Genomic DNA, 19,429 nt, shown 5'->3' on the forward strand with positions numbered 1-19,429 from the left:
ACAGGGTGCAGGTCTGCCCTCCGGCGTGACCCCGACAGGGGCTGAGGAGCTGGGAGTAACGGACACTCTCAAATCGGTGGGAATTTTAAGTCTTCAAAGGCGTGAAGCAGGAGGGGATGAAGCCAGAGCCCGTTAACTGCTCAGCCGGAGTCACCCAGTGAGTCTGCGGCGGCGTGGGAGTTGGAATTCAGGCTTCCGCCTTCAATTTAGGGCTCCTTTTCCCCTGGGATGGGAAAGGTTACTTCAGGGACGCCATCAGTGGCCAGAGGCTGAGGGCGCTGTAAACCTGATTTGTCCAGCCCGGGGGAGCGGCCTACCGTAACTACAAGTTCCAGCATGCCGCGCTTCGCAGGAGACCTTCGTGCTGTCCTCGACTCAAACCATCCCTGTGCTCCCCATTGGCTCACAAGCCTAACGTGCGGTTCCATGATTGGTTCTGGTTCGTTAGAACCCGTTGCTGAGGCTAGCCCACAGGGACGTCGGGACCGCGGAGGAGATGGAACTGCACTCGACCGGGATGCGGGCTGCTCAGCAAATAAAGCCGTCGTCCCCTCGGCTGCGAGGCTTTGCTTTTAACTTGCCGGGGACACTAGGGTTGGAGGGTTTCCGGCCGGAGGCCATTAGCTAGGACACCCGGAAGGCGGAAGTCCTAGAACGGAAGTGCTCGAGAGGAACGGAGAATGGCGGCTGAAGGCTGTATTTGGCGCTGGGGCTGGGGCCGGCGGTGCCTGGGGAGGCCTGGGCTTCCCGGCCCCGGCCCTGGCCCCACGACACCTCTCCTTCTTCTCTTGTTGCTGGGGCCGGTGGCTGCGGATATAACTGATGGCAACAGTGAACACCTCAAGCGGGAACATTCGCTTATCAAGCCCTACCAAGGTGAGGCCTGGGGCGGGAATGCACAGGGTTGGGGAAGCGGGTGCCCTTTCTATGGAACAGGGCGGCTCTGTGGGTTTCCTGCCTCCGGCAAGGCCATTCCTGCCCGCAGGCGTCGGTTCCAGCTCCATGCCCCTCTGGGATTTCCAAGGCAGCACCATGCTCACCAGCCAGTACGTGCGCCTGACCCCCGACGAGCGCAGCAAGGAGGGCTCGATCTGGAACCACCAGGTGAGCGGGTCCCCAGAGGGCAGGCTTGCCCCGCCTTCCCCCACCGCTTCCCTGCCTCGGTCACGTTCACCAGTAATGACAGGTAATGGCTGTTGAGGTTACTGTGTGTCGGGAGCTGCGCTCGACACTGCTCGCCCTTCTCACTTAAGTTTCTTCAAAACCCATGTGAAGTAAGTGAGGTTATTTCCATTTTACTGACTAAGAAGCCAAGGCACAGGGTTGACAGTTTCTTAGCTAACGTCACGCAGTAAGCGGCAGAGCTGTCAGGCTGTCTGAAGTAAACCCTCGCAAACAGTGGGCTAAACGGAAGGGACCGGGTCTTTATTGGGCGTTTCGCGGTGTGTGAGGCACTGACGTTAACATACCTGATTGCATTTCGTTCTCAAGCAGGCTGTTCGGAATAGTTGCTATTGTGGTTTTATGCAGAGCTAACACAGACAGTGAATACTTCAGCATCTACAGAATTTAAACTTGGATCCGTCCGCCTCCAAGCCTGGCAGTTCGCTGGCGACACTTGACACCCTCCCTGTGCATGGTGACTCAGCCGTTCCCCAAGTGCTGCTGAGGGTCTTGTCATCAGTGGTGTGGCGGAGCTGGCCTCGCGGGTAGTTCAGTTTCTGTGACCTTTGCTGCAGATGGCGGGGAGCCTCAGGTGCCACTGGTTACATATAAGCAATGGCTAAGCTCACTTGCTCTGCAGACTGTACACTGAGGAAGTCTCGGTCAGGAAAGGGGCGATAGGGGAATCATTTGGGGCTGGATTACAGAGCCTGCTCCTGCCCCAGCCTCCCTGACCTGACCCTATGCCTAAGTTGTTGGTCATTGTCCTAGTTTTCTCCATCACCGTGCTCTTTGGTCCCTTCTGGTTGATGAGGCAACACAACACACACTGTCTTGTGTTGCCTCATCTGCCGGTCTCCTCCGCTTCTCCTCTCCTTCCTGCCAGGGGCATCTGGGGTTACTTTCCTTAGCCTTCACTCCGATCCTCAGAGCCTGGGCTCCCCTGTGAAGGGATAAATGTGCCTTACGTCTACGCATTCTGGCCCCTGGTGCCTGGCATCCACAGTCATTTGCTTTGTTGATTTTGTTCTAGCCTCTCTGGCTGCCTTCTTGCCTCAGGACCTTTGCACTTGTTCCCTCTGTCTGGTCCACCGCCTCCTGGCTCTTCATGCCTGCTTGGTTCCTTCTCATCTGTTAAGTCTCAGCTTAAGTGCCACCTACTCAGAGGGTACTTCAGTAACCACCCCCTCTCCTCTGAGTCGCATTCTGCTACATTATTCTGCCTTAAGATTTTCCAGAAACTTATTAAAATGGTAATGTAGCCTTATTATTATTATTATTATTATTATTATTATTATTGAAGTGAATTCAGTATAGCATTAAGATTTTTTTTGTTTTGTTTTTTTACGTAAGATACAAATAGTGCTGGAACTGTTGGAAATTGGGTATAGTCACAAGTAATTATGGTTGTAGGTAATCATTGTCAGTGTGTGGCAATGTTACAGGGCTGATACCTTTCTGTACTTAATCTCATCAAATTTTCACAGTCTGGAGTGTAATTGTCTTGTCTTCCTTCCCCCACGTCCCCATTCAGCTCCAGGGACCTTTCCTGTTTCACCCTTTAGATACTCCCTGAAGGATTGGAATGTTTCTTATAATTCCTGAAAGAAATTGCTTGAAACTCTTAGAATTTTCTGCCCATTGTTTCCCAACAGCCACCTTTTCTTTTACTGGGCTGGAGAGATGTTTTCTGGACTTTTCTCTCTTTACTCCATCTCGGAGAGGTAGCAAATTAGCAAATGTTGCTGAGTACCTGCTGTCTTCTGAGCAGAGATAAGACCCAGTACCTGCTGTAGTGGGGGCAGAGTGGTCTGGGTGAAGGAGTGGCCCAACAGCGACTAGAACTCAAGTGCCTGTTGGCTGGAGCTCAGGACATGGGAAGCCCGAGGGACTGGTCAGGCCCATCCTGAGGGGGTCTTGTGTGTAAGCTGCAGCATGGTCTTTAACCTTTTTTTGCTGATGTATTGTCTGAAGATATATACCCCCTTTCACTTTTTAAAAGTTGATATCTAATAATTGTTTGACATAAGTTTAAATATTTGCAAAGGATCTAGTTTCCAGTATATCTTAAACATTGCCATTTTAAAATAAGGCTATTCAGTATTCTTAAGCGTATTCAGTGGGATCTAAATATTGCAATTAGATACGTACTTTTTAAAAAAAAACTAGAGTTTATTGGGGTGACAGTTGTTAGTAAAGTTACATAGGTTTCAGGTGTACAATTCTGTGATACATCATCTATATGTCACACTGTATGTTCACCACCCAGAGTCAGTTCTCCTTCCATCACCATATATTTGATCCCTTTTACCCTCATCTCCCACCTTTGATACATACTCTTAAACACTGAATAAGCCCAAATTGTATGTCAGTTTTTTTTATTGAAGTTGTTTTTTTCATATCATTTTCCACACAAATTTTATTGCAATGCAGTGTATTTAACACTTGAAAAATCTCATATTGATTAGCCTGTCATACGAGCTATGATCAAACAGTACGATGAATGTTTAAATAAAAAAAAAACTATTACAGTAAAAGACACATTGCCATTAATCCCCCTCAAAATACTCCCCCTCGCTGAGAACACACTTATCCCATGGTTCTTGCCACTTTCTGAAGCAGTTCTGGAAGTCCTCTTTCGTGAGTGTCTTTAGTTGCGCTGTCGTGGCTGCCTCGATGTCCTGAATCATTTTGACTTTGGGGAAGAGCCAGAAGTCGCACGTCGCCAGATCCTGTGAATAAGGTGGATGAAGACACACTGTAATGTTTTTATTTCACAGAACAATGTGTGACACGGAGCATTGTCATGATGGAGGGCACTTTAAAACACACCTTCTCTCCTCTGTAGCTCACACCCGACTGCACCGAAGAAGTTGAAACTTGTCACACCCTGTTACTAAGCTTCGATGTGCCTGTCTTGAAGGTCCCTGTCTTTCCGTTGGATGGCACTCAGCAGTAGCATTCACCATATTTTGTGATCACAACAGAAAGGTTCCATGTCACACATTGCTTCTGGCACATGACAATTTCTGTCAAATAAAAACATGATGGTGCGTCCTCATCCACCTTATTCACCGGATGTGGCACTGTGCGACTTCCGGCTCTTCCCCAAAGTCAAAATGACTGTGAAAGGTAAATGTTTTGAATTGTTTCAGGACATGGAGGCAGCCACGACAGCGCAACTGAAGGTACTCAGGAAAGAGGACTTCCAGAACTGCTTTAGAAAGTGGCAAGAACCATGGGATAAGTGTGTTCGAAGCGAGGGGGAATATTTTGAGGGGGATTAATGGCAATGTGTCTTTCACTGTAATAAATTTTTTAAAAAATTTAAACATTCACCGTATTTTTTTAATCATACCTCATATTCCTCTGAGACTAAAATAAATGTAATAATTTAAACTTTTTAACTTTGTTGGGACCTTGGAACTAAGTTTTAATATTTTCTTTAGGATTATTACCGGTACACAATTGATCAAATAAATGAATTACACAATTTTTGAATAATTATTATAGAAAAGTAACAATTTATTGAAATGCATCTCAGTGAGCTGTTGTCCCCACACCCCGTCTGGATGGATCTTATTGTCAGAGTGAAACAGTCCTCGGCCCTATTTCTGCTTTTTATTTATTTATGAATGTGAATGCTGAGAATGTGTGTTCACTTAAACAGTAAATGGAGATGCAGGGAGTTTTATTATAGCAGGGTCACTCAATATTTTGAACTTCTTTTCGTTTGTAAACCCCACATCTTGCAGTGATCTTTCATCAGAAATTTTAATGATAACAGCTGACTTGGATTAGCTCTGCTTTCCACTCTGTTGTAAACAATACGTGGAAACCACCTAACTGTACATGCTGTGACTTCCAGGTGATTCTGATTCAGTGGGTCTGGGGGAGGGCCTGGGTACATAGATTTCTGAGCTCCTCCCTAGACGGCTTGGTTGTGCAGCCAGAGTGGGGAATCGTGGCTGCCTCCTGTTCTGCCCCACAAAGCAGCATCCAAGTTGGTTCCAGCACATACTTTACCTGCATTAAATTCTTCAGAGGCTTTATATTGTCTGTATCATAGTATTTCTATCTGTGATCTGCAGTCTTCAGTCTGCGGTATGTGGACATTTTCTAAGGCCTGCTTCGTCTTGAAGGAGTCAGTTTCCAGGTCCTCAGCTTCCGTGTGTACTCTTTCCTGAAACTGACCTCCCTGTGCAGGTGCCAGGGACCAGAGGGTAGGTTTTCCTTTCCCACCTCCCTGTTCACAGCTGCCTTCTCAGAGGCATACCTTGCATCAGCTTGGGGTCGTGTGCTGTTCCCAGATTCAGACAACTCCTGGGCACCAAAAGAGACCATTTGAAATCTGGTTTCTGGGCTGACTTTTGTACATGTGAGATAGGTTGTTAAATGTTTTCAAATGTATGAGGGCTTTTCTAGTTATGTTTTTAAGTTATTTTTGATATCTAGTTAAATTTCACGGTCAGGGAACATACTGGATGATTTCAGCCCTTAAAGACCTGTTGAGACTTGCGAATGGTCATGTTTGGGAAAAACAGCCCGAGTGAGCCTGCAAAGCACGTGGCCCCTCTGCTGGTTGAGTCATCAGTCGGCCATTCAGATCCTTGAGGTCAAGTTTGCTGATTGGGTTCAAATCTCTATATCCTTCCGGACAATTTTGTTCATTTTTATCAGTTACTAAGAGAGATGTATTAACATTTCTGTGTGTGGATTTGTTTTTTATCTTTTATAGTTCTAGTAGTTTCTGCTCTATATTTTGAGGCCAAAATTTTCCTGGTAAATGGAATCTTTGGTCATTAATAAGAGTCTCCTTTTAAACTTTGTTATTGGTATAAGCTTGCTTTTGGTTAGTATTTGCATGTTGTATCTTTTTCTGTTCCTTTTTACTTTTTTCCATTTCTTGATGTTTTAGAGTTGTCTCTTGCAAACAGCATATAATTAGGCTTATTGGGGATTATTATTGCGGTAAAATACATATCACATAAAATTTACAATTTTACCCTATTATTTTTAAAAAATCTAATATATGAAACCATTCTCCTCAGTAGGATACTCTTTGGCTTGAAACAATTTTTTAAAATGCGTGGCCATCAACAAAAAATTGATTTTGATAACTGTATTTCTCAATTTTTTTTTATTGTGGTAAAGTACACATAACATTTACCGTCTTAACATTTTTGAGTGTACAGCTCAGTGGCATTAAATACATTCACCTTGCTATGCAGCCATCACCACCATCCATCGCCAGATCTTTTTCATCATCCCAAGCAGAAACTCTGTACCCATTAAACACTAACTCCCTATTCCCTCTCCTCCCCACAACCCCTGGGAACTAGTATTGTACTTTCTGATTTCGAATTTGACTCTTCCAGGTACCTCATATAAATAGAATCATGGAATATTAGTCTGTGTCTGGCTTCTTTCCCTCAGCATAATGTCTTCACGTTTCATCCATGTTGTAGCCTGTGTCAGTACTCCATTCCCTTTTCTGGCTGACTAATATTTGTGTGTGTGTGTATGTGTGTGTACACATCATATTTTGTGTATCCATTGATGGACTCTTGGATTGCTTCTACTTTTTAGCTACTATAAATAATGCTGCTAAGAACATGAGGGTACATGGATGTCTGAGTTTCTCCTTTTACTTTTGGGGTATATACCGAGGAAGTGGAATTGCTGAGTCATGGTAACTCTGTGTTTACCTTTTTGAGGACCACCAAACTGTTTTCCACAGCAGTTGCACCATTTTACATTCTCACCAGCAATGCACAAGGGTTCCAATTTCTCCACATCCTCGCCACCACTTGCTCTTTTCTGTTTTTTTGATAATAGTCATCCTAATGGGTGTGAAGTGGTGTCTTGTAGTTTGGATTTGTATTTCTAATGACTAATGACGTTGAGCATCTTTTCATGGGCTTTTTAGCCATTTGTATGTCTTTGGAGAAATTCAAGACCTTTTCCATTTTAAATTGGGTTGTTTTGTTTTTGTTGAGTAGTTGGAGTTCTCTATATATTCTGGATATTATTAATTCCTTATCAGATATGTGATTTGGAAATAATTGCACCCATTCTATAGGTTTTGATGTGGAATAGTTTTTAAATTTCATAAAGTCTAATTTATCTGTTTTTGTGTGTGTGCATGCATTATTTGGTGTCCTATCCAAGAAATCATTGTTCAATCCAACATCATGAAGATTTTCTCCATGTTTTCTTCTAAGAGATACATAGTTTTTATAGATTTATAGTTTTAATTTTAGCTCTTAGTTGAAGTCTTTGATCCTTTATTTACTTTTTTAAATTAAACTTTTTATTTTGAGATAATTGTACATTTACCTGCCGTTGTAAGAAATAACACAGAGCGATTGGTGTACCTTCTCAGCATTTAGTTCATTGACATTTAGTAAAATTACTGGTGCATCTGGGTGTAATTTACCATCTTACTATTTACTTTCTATCTGTACTTCCTGTTCTGTGTTCATTTTTCTCTTTTTGGTTTGTTAATTTTTAATTACATTTTTATTCTTCTGTTAGCTTGAAAGTTCTGTGCTTGTTTTCCCAATTTTTTAGTGGTTACTCTGGAGTTTAAAACACGCATCTGTATTTTACCAAAGTCTAACAATATGTACTCTTGCCTCCTTCCTGGACAATGCAAGGACCTTAACTTTAACTCCACTTACCCCATTGTTGTCATTTATTTTAATCTTTTCTATTTTAAATCACATAAAACAGTGTTTTATACAAATATTTATTTAGATATTTACTGTCTTTGTTGCTCTTCTTTTATTCCTAAATCTCTGCCTTTATATTTGGATCACTTTCCTTCTCCTTGAAGAATTAAAGATAGTTCTAGTGTTTCTGTTTATCTGAAAATGTTTTAATTTCAGCTTTATTCTTTTTTTTATATAAGAATTTATTTTCAAGTGTGTTAGTGACCAGTAATCCTTCAGAATATTCCCCTTCCCTTCTGCCCCCCCCGCAACTCCGGTTCAATCCATTGTTTCTCAGTCTAGTTGTGTAGGACTCAGCTCCCTGGCCCACGCTGGTGTTATGAGCCTTGCGCTCCCCTGGCTGAGGCAGTTGGTCGCGGTTGCCGGTCGGCCGCTCACAGCTGCTCACAACTTCTCACGGCAGCCCAGCTCCAGAGAGAGCTGTTGTTCACAATCTTAGCTGTAGAGGGTGCAGCTCACTGGCCTACATGGGAATCGAACTGGCAACCTCGGCGTTAGGAGCATGGCGCTCCAACCACCTGAGCCACTGGGCTGGCCCTCACCTTTATTCTTGAAGGATACATTTGCTAAGTATAGAATCCTATGTTGATTATTGTTTTCTTTCAACTCCAAATGTATCGGTCTATTGTTTTCTTGCTTCTAGTGTTTCTGTTGAGAAGTCAGGTATCAGGCTAATCGTAGCTCCTTGGAAGGTAATCTTTTTCCTTTGATTGCTTTTAAGAATGTCTGTCTTTGTTTTCTTCCTCCTCCGCTCCCTCCCTTCCTTTCTAATGTATAGATACAGTTTTATTATTATTATTATTTATTCATCTCTTTTGGTTTGTAAGACTTAAGATTTATGGCATAATTCTTTGAATCAGTTTTAGTAAGTGCTTAGGTATCTCCTTAAATTTTTCTTTGCTTTATTCTCTTGCTGCTTATTCTGAAACTCCAATTATACATATCTTAGACTTTTTCATTCTCTCCTCTGCCTCTTACCCACAGTTTCGTATCTGCCATCCTTTTGTTTTCTTTGCTTCATTCTGGATATTTTTATCTGACTGGACTTGAGTTCACTAATTCTCTCTTCATCTGTTTTTCATTTCAGTTATTGTATTTTTTGTTCTGGAAGTTTTTGTGGTGTGCTTTTTAAAAATTTCAGTTATCTACCAAAATTTTCAATCTTATCTTTTGTCTCCTTGAGTGTAATAAACTAGTTATTTGATTTGTTCTTAGCTTGTTTCTTTATGTACCTGGTAGTTTTGATTGTGTACCAGATGTTTATAAGATTTTTGTTGTTGTTAAAAAAACGTGAGGCCTAGGTTTGATTTTTTGATTTTTGATTTTTGAGGCCTAGTCTGTTTAATTTCAGGGATTGAGAGGACTCAGAGCTGGTACAGTCCCTGGCAGGGCCTTTCTCATTCTTTCTCACTTTTGCTGTCTCTGTGGTCCCAAGCTGAAGCAAGGTTGTTTTCCAGGCCTCCTACCCCCTCCACAGGCCTTGGACTCAGATTCCTTGTCGGTCTGTCCTTAAGAGCTGGTTTTCATCACCTCTCAGTTGCTCCCTCCAGAATCCGCAGATTTTTCCAGAGTCAATGACTATTAAGAACTGGGAAGGCTGATTTCACATGACTTGCAAGCTGCTGCACAGGTGCCTGCTATCTCCGTGTTCTCGGGGGCCAGGGCTGGGTCTCATCTCCTGGGGTTCAGGTACGCAGAGCTGGAGCGCTGAGTCTGACGACTCAGTGAATGTACAAGCCAGTTCACCCATGATGGGATGTAACGATCTTTGTTTTTTCTGATTGCTGAGGTAACATGTTTATTACACAAAATTCAAACAGGGAAAGTAAACATTCCCTGTAGCACCCTTCTTCCCAAAGTCATCTGTCGTTAATGTTCACTCATATGCTTTTCATTTTTTTCTTTCTCTACATATATACTAATTCTTTTTCAAAAAGGAGAACGTAGTTCTGATACTGTTTTTTAATTTTATCTTTGATATCTTTAAGTGTCAGTGCTTCTGGCTCTGCCTTGTTCTGTTAAAAGGCTGCAACAGCCAAATTGCCCCCAAGAAGATGGGAGCGTACACAGTCCCACTGGTTGCTTGAGTGTGGGTTTCTCTCCATCCTTGTCCACAATGGTAGTAATGAGCTCTTTAATAGCTGCCAATCTGATAGGTCAACAATATCTTGTTTTCATTTGCCTGTCTGATGGGCCTTTGTTTAATCAGTCGGTCACACACCCATCTGCAGACTTCCCCGAAGTGAATGCTTGTCGAAGTATGTGTCACAGTGTAGTTTTCACAAGCACCTTCCTGGTAGGTAAGCCCAGGCTGTTTCCCTTGCTGGGGGCCGTGCCCAGCCCTGCAACTGGTATTCCTGGGTGCCGGGGACCGTCTGCCTGCCCCGTATCACGGCAGCCCAGAGGTCCCAGCGCATGACCCTTCCAGCCCCCAGCCCTGGTGCGGTCACCACGCTGGGGCCAGGCTTGGTCTGCAAGAGGCAGGAGGTGTGCTGGCCAAGAGATTGGGGTTTGGAGTTAGCCAGACCTGGGTTTGAGTCCCTAAGTTTGAAGGTTGATTGGAAGGGGAAATAGGGGGATGGGGTGGGTAGAAAGTCAGAAAGGAGCTGATGCAGTTTGAGCTAAAGACCTGAAGGCCCTGGGAGGCTTAGAAGACAGAGCATAAGCTTCCACGTCAGACAAACCTGGGTGTGCGTCAGGACCGTCCACTTACCTGTTGTGGACAAGTTATTTTGTCTGTGAGTGTGTTTTCTGTTTTATAAAATATGTGGCTCAAATTGGGGTAGTAATCCTTCCACAAAATCCCAGGGCAGGAGCAGTGGGGATGGAGAGAAAACAGGGCTGACAGGTTTGGCTAATGTTGAGGAAAGTGAATCAAAATGGAGAAGATTGGGGCTGGGCTGGGTGGGGTCTGGGCCTCGGGCAGCTTTGGGAGCTGTGTGGCCTCCCCCTGCCCACCTGGGAGGACCAGCAGCCCCCCTTCTTCCTGCTGAGAAAACTGGGGATGTCTTGGTCAGTGGCACTAGTGACCCTACTGCCTGGCCCTGTTCCAAGGAATGCCCAGTCTCAGTGGGGGCAAGGTCTGTGCCAGGTCACCCCAGCTGGCAGGAAGGCCCAGGGAGCTCTGAGCGACCCCTCCGCTCTCCCTCCAGCCTTGCTTCCTCAAGGACTGGGAGATGCACGTCCACTTCAAAGTCCACGGTTCCGGGAAGAAGAATCTCCATGGAGATGGTATCGCCTTGTGGTACACCCGGGATCGCCTGGTGCCAGGTAGGGCTGCACTCGTGCAGGTGGGGACATCTGTGGCCAAGGATCCTCCACTGGCCACCCTCCTGGTAGGGCTCCTTCTTTTTGAGGAGCCCTGCTACCTTGGGTTGGCTCAGCGGGGCGTCCCTTAGGGAAGAGGAGGAGCTGGAGCCTGCAGCTCAACTGTACCCCATGGTGGCGTGGTGGTGTACACCAACTAAGAATGGTTTTACCATTTTTCCATTTTAAAGGGTTATTTTTAAAAAGCAAAAAACAAGGACACATATGTGACCGAGACTATACGTGACCCACAAAGCCCAAAACGTTTCCTGTCAGGACGTTGGCAGAAAGTTGCTGCCCCCTGGGTTAGAAGCTGGAGTTTCCTCAGCGCCACCTGGTTTCCACAGGCTGGATACCCCCTGGTCACCTGACTCCTCAGAGCACATGGCCGGGTGCTGACCCCTCATAGTTCCGCGTTCAGACTTGAGTCCTCCCTGCCACGGCCCTGAGGCCACCGCAGGCATTTTTCTTCAGAGGTGCCTTCTTTTCCTGGGTGAATGGCTGATAGGTTGCCATCTCTTGCCCCACCCACACTGGCACTACTTTGTCCTCAGGTTACCCAGGAAACAACCCCAGTTTCCCCCATGACGAAAACATCTCCTCATTTCAGGACCTGTGTTTGGGAGCAAGGACAACTTCCATGGCTTAGCCATCTTTCTGGACACGTACCCCAATGATGAGACCACGGAGGTAGGCCCTGGTCCCTCCCGCAGAGCAGGACAGGGAGGGCTGGGCGATGGGGGCCAGGACTTCTTTCTGGTCCCAGCACAGAGGAGCCCCCAGGGATCGGGCTGGTGGGTGACCCCGCCGCCTCCCCCAGGCTGGGTGGCCTATGGCCATGCAGTAACTGGTGTCTTGGTCTCAGCGCGTGTTCCCGTACATCTCGGTGATGGTGAACAATGGCTCCCTGTCCTACGACCATAGCAAGGATGGCCGCTGGAGCGAGCTGGCCGGCTGCACGGCCGACTTCCGCAACCGCGACCACGACACCTTCCTGGCTGTGCGCTACTCCCGGGGCCGTCTGACGGTGAGGGGGGGCGGGGGCTGGGGCGGCGCTGCCTGTGCGGGTCCTGAGGCGCTTGGGCGCGGGCGGCCGGGCCTGGGGCGCGCTTGACCAGCTGGCCGGCCGCAGGTGATGACCGACCTGGAGGACAAGAACGAGTGGAAGAACTGCATCGACATCACGGGGGTGCGCCTGCCCACCGGCTACTACTTCGGGGCCTCGGCCGGCACCGGGGACCTGTCAGGTGAGTGGCTGAGCGAGGCCTTGCGGCTCGGCTCTGACCCTCCCTGCTCTGTTGGGAGCTTGTGACACAGCTGATCACGTTCCTCCATTGGTTCCACACTGCCTGGCTTCCCCCTGCTCTTCCCGTCATCTGTCAGGGTTGACGCGCCAGCGCTCAGCTGTCACAGTCCCTGGCGAGCCTCCCTCTCCTGAGGAGGCCCGGAATCTGGGCTCCGTAGACCCCACGTGTCCATCTGCAGCCCACTGGCACCAGCAGCCCGCTCAGCATCTCCACCCGGACGCCCAGCAGGCATTTCAGCCTTCACATGGCCGCAACTGAAGGCCACATCTTACCTCCAAGACATAAATGACACCTCTGTCCTCTAGTTGCTCAGACTAAAAACCTTGGTGTCATTCTTGGTTCCCCTTTTCTCTAACGTGCCACCTGCCATCCATCAGCCAGTACGTCACCTCTTGCCCCTTCTTTACTACCTGGAGGGTCCGGGCCACCGTCACTTGGATAGCTGCAAGAGCTCCCAAGCGATCCCCTCCCTCCACGCCGGCTCCTGACAGTCTGTCCCAGCACGGCAGCCAGGGCGGTGCCATTCGAGCTCTCGTGAGGTGTCACTGCTTCTCCGCTCGGAGCTCTGCAGTGGCTCCCCGGCTCACTCAGAGTCCAGGCCCTAGTGCCAGTGTCCCCCGACCCCCTCTCCTCTGACTCTGCTCCCTGCTGCCTGGATGTTGCCTCCAGCTGCTCACACACCAGTGCCCTCCTGCCTCGGGCTTTTGTGCTTGTCCCCCTCTCATCTCTTTCAAGTCTGGCTCAGATGTCAGTTGTTCAGTGGGGCCTTCCCTGATACCTTTATTTAAAATTGTATACACATACGCCAGTCACCTGCACACTCTTCGTCACCTTTCCCAACTTATTTTTCTTCAGAGCACTTAACCCTCTTGGAGTCCACCGTATAATTCATTTCTTTGTCTCTTTCCCTCACTGAATTGTGAGCTCCATAAAGTCGAGGCTTTGTCTTTGGCCCACGGTGAGTCTGTGAGCATTGGGGTGCCGCCAGCCCTGGACGGCACTTGTGGGTGGCGCTGGGCCTGGTCCTCGGTCCTCTTGGGCCTCATGGCACCGGGCCCGGGCCAGCTCCTGCACACCAGAATTGGGAAGCAGCGTGGAGCACCGACGGGAGGCTTGTTTATCCTCTGGCTAGACCTTTCTAGGGTCTGGAAACCAGCCACTGTCAGCAGCCTGCTCCCATGGAAACATCTGGGTTCACTTTGTTCCCGGAGTGTCCGTGGTTTGGGGGTTTTAAAGTTTTTTTAAAGATTTTTTTTTTATTGGGGAGGGGGAACAGGACTTTATTGGGGAACAGTGTGTACTTCCAGGACTTTTTTCCAAGTCAGGTTGTTGTCCTTTCAGTCTTAGTTGTGGAGGGCGCAGCTCAGCTCCAGGTCTAGTCGCCGCCGTTGCTAGTTGCCGGGGGCGCAGCCCACCATCCCTTGTGGGAATCGAACTGGCAACCTTGTGGTTGAGAGGACGCGCTCCAACCGACATCCGGGAGGCAGCTCAGCTCAAGATGCCGTGTTCAATCTTAGTTGCAGGGGGCGCTGCCCACCATCCCTTGTGGGACTCGAGGAATCGAACTGACAACCTTGTGGTTGAGAACCCACTGGCCCATGTGGGAATCGAACCGGCAGCCCTCGGAGTTAGGAGCACGGAGCTCTAACCGCCTGAGCCACCGGGCCGGCCCGGTTTTAAAGTTTTACTATGGAAATTTGAATTGTATACCCAAAAGAGGGGAGATGGTCCAAGACCCCCCGGCCTGGTAGTCCTTACCTGCTTTCTGATTACCTGGTAATCAACCCACAGCGCATTCGGGTAGTCAGACCTGGGTCATATCTGGATCCATCACCACCCTTCCCCTTGGGTCACTTCGAATTTCATCTGACAGAATGTCAGCATCTATCTGTCCTGAGGGTTTGAGAATGGAGCCAGGTCTGTGGCAGGTGCTTGTTCTCTACGGCTGTTTGGAGGCCAGTAAAGAGTGATGGAGAGAGTCGTGCGTGTAGCAGTGACTGACCATTCACCGGGGGGTTGTGAATGTTTATCTCTACAACAGGCATCTTACGGGTTAAGTCAGGTGATATATGCCTAGGTAGCTATTTACACAACCGAGACCATTGAAGGGATTGCTCCAGGTTCACACCCGCGGAGTGGCAGAGCTCGTGTGGGAACTGCAGTCTGACTTCAGAGCTGGTGCCTGTCCCTGGGCCGCCAGGGGCTGCGCGCTCTGGGCAGTTGGGTGCCGTGTGGCTCTACCCACCTGGCCACCAAGTCCTTGCTCTCTAAAGAGGACTCTCCCTTTTCCAGGCACTTCCTCAGATTCCATTCGGTTAGCTGAGCTGGTAGCGGGAGTCACGCTAACCGGGACCCCCACCTTGGCTCTGAGCCTCAACCTCCCCATCTCAGATGCGGGTGATCAGTTACTGTCGAGGGAGGTTCTTTCCTGCCTAGGCTGGTTGGACCTGGGCCTTTCCCAAGTCTCCTCAGGTGCAGCCTGGTGGTGTTGAGGGCGAGCCCTCAGCCAGGCAGGAGTAGGCTTCTCCCAGGTGGACCTGGTCACTTGATGTGTCTGGCAGCGGCATGGGCCGCGTGGCCCTTTGTGGGCGCAGGCCCCTTCTAAGCTAACTGTCGGTCCTGCAGACAATCACGACATCATCTCCATGAAGCTGTTCCAGCTGATGGTGGAGCACACTCCCGAGGAGGAGAATATCGACTGGACCAAGATTGAGCCCAGCGTCAATTTCCTCAAGTCGCCTAAAGGTAACGTGTGCGCGGCCCCTCCCAGTCTGGCCCACGGGCCCTCTGTCCTTGTCAGGTCTGGCTGTGGTTGTGGCCTGGGCTCTGGGGTGAGCAGACAGCACTACCTGGTGTCTGCTTCCGCCTGCACTCGCTGCTGAGTAATGGCCAGTAAAGCCACAGGGGCGTTTGTTGGTGTAAGTGACAGCAGGGCAGTGATACCACACATGCGTGACCTCGGGATTGGCCTGGGAAGTAGGTCCTGCCACCAGCCAGGGAACTGACCCCTCAGGTTTCTTCAGCTATATAGAAGGACGTAAAGGCAGGATTTGAACGTGTTTGCAAAACCCCAAACCCGGGCTCTTCCTATGGCACTAATTAGCCATGGCTCCCTCCTCACAGAGTGAGGGTCTGGTTGGAGAAGGGAGGCTCCTGTGTGTGGAAAAACATGTCCCCAAAGCCCTGACGTCATGCCTGCGGGCGCAGCGGGGCGTCAAGGGGCCTCAGCCCAGACCTTGGTCGCCGTGCTGAGCGGGAGCCAGAATGGAACCCAGCATTTTATGTGACATCTCACTTTTTTAAGGTTCAGATAACGTTTAAACATTTCGAGGGTCACACGAATCCTATCATAGGCCACGGTCTTGCCACCTTTGGTTCCAGGGTTTCTGGCTGCCAAGGGCTCAGAGACCTCATCTACTCACCCACCCGGCAACCCCATGTGATTGGCCAGGTGGGGATTAACTTGTTTCCAGACTTGTTGCCTTGTTCTTTCCTCCAGAAGACGGTTCCGAAGCTTTCACTCAGTGCCTAGCTACGGGCTGGGTGCTATCCCTGGCTCAGTCTAGTGCCTGAGAAGGGGCCAGGGGGACTGTGGGAGCCCCGAGGCTGACAGGCTGCTGGGCTGCGGGAAGCACCTCTGCTTACCAGCTCCTGGTTCGTTGAGCAGCTGTTACCGTCACTGCAGGGGCGGAGAGGGGCCAGTGGTGGGACCCTGTCAGCAGGCGTGCCTGGGCAGGTCTTTCGGGAAGAGAGGGTGTCACTGGGCTCATGGCTGGCATTACAGCCTGGCGGGGAGGAGAGCCAGGGTGGTCGGGATCCCGGGAGATGGCACAGGTGTCAGGGCCTGGTACCTGGCAGTCATCAGTGGGGCAGAAGGCGGGGCGGGGGCTGGGAGGCTGGGAGCCCTAGGAGGCACTGAGTTCATCCCGGTGCGAGTCAGGGTAGGTGGGACCTCAGCCCACTGCACGGGGGGGATGGGGGGGCTTGTGAAAGCAGATCCTAGGCCTCCCTGGGCAGGCCGGGCTCTCGGGGCGCCCTGGAATCCAGTGTTCACCAGCTTTGTGCGGCACAGAGGTACCCCAGGCCTCGGTCTCTGGGAACGCAGGGTCATCCCTCTGTCCACTCCCTGGCCCTCACCGGGGCGCTGTGCCTAGCCACAGCCTCCACCGTGGGGTGGGGTGGGGGCCTCGGGGCGCCCGGTCTGGGAGCTCCGGGCCTCTCCGCTGTCCACCTCAGCCCTTCTTCTTCCTCAGACAACGTGGACGACCCGACGGGGAACTTCCGCGGCGGGCCCCTGACGGGGTGGCGGGTGTTCCTGCTGCTGCTGTGCGCGCTGCTCGGCATCATCGTGTGCGCTGTGGTGGGCGCCGTGGTGTTCCAGAAGCGGCAGGACCGTAACAAGCGTTTCTACTGAGCCGGGCGCTTGGCCCGGGGCTGGCCTCGGCCCCGGCACCAGTGTGAACTTTTCTTTTTACTGGGATTGTGAAAGAGCAACAAGACAACCTTATTTCTTAAGTTTCAAAGAAATAGTTGAAGTATTTTCGTACATTTTGCTTCTTGCCCAGCAGGGACAGGCTGCAGGCCTGCGGGAATAAGGGTTTGGTGTCCCCACAAAACAGAAGCCCTTGCTGCGTGTCAGCATCTCAGGAGCAGGGGGCTGTACCTGGAGCGGGGCTGAGGCCCTGGTGGTGGCTGTTGACACGGGAGGCCCCACAGCCACACGGGGGTGAACGCCTGAGGACATGAGCAGTGACTTTGTTTCCAGCTGCGCAGCGTGTGTGGCGGGAGACAGGCCCCCTGGGAAGTTCGGCCTCCACGTTACCTCTGTGCGTCCTCCCGAGGGAGACCCTCCAGGGATGCTGGAGGAGTCGGTGGGGCCCGGAGTTTGCTAAATAAAGTGACATAGCTACCCTCGGCTGTGTGAGGGCCCTGAGGGGCATTTTTCTTTTTTTCCGAGACTGCCAGGGTTCCCAGCTCTCAGCCTCATCACCTCGGGCAGGTGGGTGCTGTGCTCCCCATTTGAGGAGGTAGGGGAGATAGCTCTCAGGTCAGGCAAAGCTCACCCAGTGCCACATAGCCAGGGGGGTCATGGGGACAGGACCCGGTGCCGTCTCCCACACTCTGGGCCTCTGGGTGAAGGGGTCCAGTGAGGAGCAGATTTGGGGTACCATGCAGAGGGTGTGACCTCTGTCCATGCAACCGAAGCTCTGGCTAAGGGGGCTCCGGGATGATCTGGAAGAAGGACAGGCTGGGGTGGGTGGAGGCATTCCCTCGGGTTCCTTGAGGGGACAGATGGCACAGGGAGGAAAGGACGTGCAGCTGGAAGGAAGTGCCACCATCTGGTTCTCCACCTGGCCGCAGCCTTCTGACCCCCGACCCCGTCTCGGAGCAGCGTGTCGTCGTCAGTCCAGAGCCATCCTCAGCGTCTCCCCACCCACAGTTCAATAACATTTGAGTCTCCATCCTAAAAGCAAGAGCTACCAACCCTCTTTCTGTCGCAAGCAGGCTTTTGTAATAAACACTCAGTTAGATTCTCACTAAAAACAGCGACAGTATAGGAGGTGAAGTGAAGAGAAGGCACTTACGGCCCCCTCCGTCTTTCGGTCGCTCTCTAGAACTCTTCATTGAGCTGTGAACTGTTTCTTGTCCTGATGTTTCACAGGTTCAGTGTTGAGACTGTTCACGAGCTCCCCCGCACGGGCCTGGGGGCCTGTGCGTGAGCCTGTGCGAGCAAACACGGGCCTCTTTGTTGAGAGATTTTATTGAGCACTTTCCCCTGGTTTCTTTACAGGAAAAGCAGCGAACTGAGTGCTAGGTGCCAGGCGTGCTTTGAGCAGTGACGTGTGTTAGCTGATTTCGCTCCCCAGCACTCACCTAGGTGGCCTCCAGACATGCACTCGGTCAGGCAGCTCTGGCCTCCTGACCGTCTCCCTCTTGGGGGAAGCCATGTCCACACTGACGCAGCTGGGGCCTGGAGTCTGGAACTCTCCATGCTGCTGCGACGATGTCAGCGGCAGCCCACGTGCCCTACTTGGCCTTTACTTTTTGGCTCTAGCTTGGCCTTCCGATTCCTGAATTATTATGCAGTTTGGCATCTGTTTGGCTGTCCCCTTGGCTGCGTATTAGCGTCACCTGGAGAATGAGTGAGCCTGCCTCGTTCTCCAGTTGTGGTGTAAGAAGTCGGTGGGGCCTGGCGCGGTTTTACAAGAACCTCTGGGGTGGTGCTGTTGAGGGTAGTGGCTTGAGAGCATTGCACCCACACTGGCCCCAGCTGCGTCAGTGTGGACACGGCTCCTCCAAGAGGGAGACGGTCAGGAGGCCACAGCAGCCTGACCGAGTGCATGTCTGGAGGCCACAGGGGTGAGTGTTGGGGAGCGGAATGAGCCAACACACGTCACTGCTCAAAGCACGCCTGGCACCTAGCACTCACTTCACTGCTGTTCACTGTAGTGGCTTGAGGGCCTGTAGGTGTTGAGCCTGCAGTGGTTTAAGGCAGAGAGTAGAGCGACCATGGCCTGTGCTGGGTGTCGGGGTCTTGTTTGCTGCCCTTTCAAAGCTCATACCTAGAGGTGCTTCCCCAGAAGGTCAGATGTGGGTCTTTGCATCTGCCTTTTCATACCCGGGATCGTCGTGCCATCATCATTTTGGCCATGTGCATTTAAAAAGTGATTTCCTCATATAAAAGTTAAATATAAATGTGTATTCCTGGACCTTCTGTGCAGTGTGAGAAATAAACATTGACACACTTGCACCCCCCCCTTTGTCCCCTGCCCTAAATGGGTAACCCTCCCCGTGGGGGTATTGGCTGCTGATTCTGACTCTATGTGTTTCTTAAAAATGTTAGTGTGGTGTGTATCCTGCAATACATGGTATTGTTTTGCATCTTTAAAAACTATAAGTGATACACAGGCCTTTAAA

At 50.1% G+C, this 19,429-nt stretch overlaps 1 protein-coding gene across 1 annotated transcript; it reads left to right on the forward strand.

Moving 5' to 3' along the window:
- Nucleotides 1-472: 472 nt before the first annotated feature.
- On the forward strand, nucleotides 473-17,423 carry LMAN2 (lectin, mannose binding 2). The gene is made up of 8 exons (XM_081035324.1): nucleotides 473-876; nucleotides 986-1,104; nucleotides 11,051-11,168; nucleotides 11,815-11,894; nucleotides 12,070-12,231; nucleotides 12,337-12,451; nucleotides 15,137-15,256; nucleotides 16,765-17,423. Exons 1-8 carry the CDS (start codon nucleotides 681-683, stop codon nucleotides 16,923-16,925), a joined length of 1,071 nt encoding a protein of 356 aa, XP_080891450.1. The 5' UTR covers nucleotides 473-680; the 3' UTR covers nucleotides 16,926-17,423.
- The last annotated feature ends 2,006 nt before the right edge of the window (nucleotides 17,424-19,429 follow it).

This window comes from Rhinolophus hipposideros (genome assembly GCF_964194185.1).
Source record: "Rhinolophus hipposideros genome assembly, chromosome: 23".
NCBI lineage: Eukaryota > Metazoa > Chordata > Mammalia > Chiroptera > Rhinolophidae > Rhinolophus > Rhinolophus hipposideros.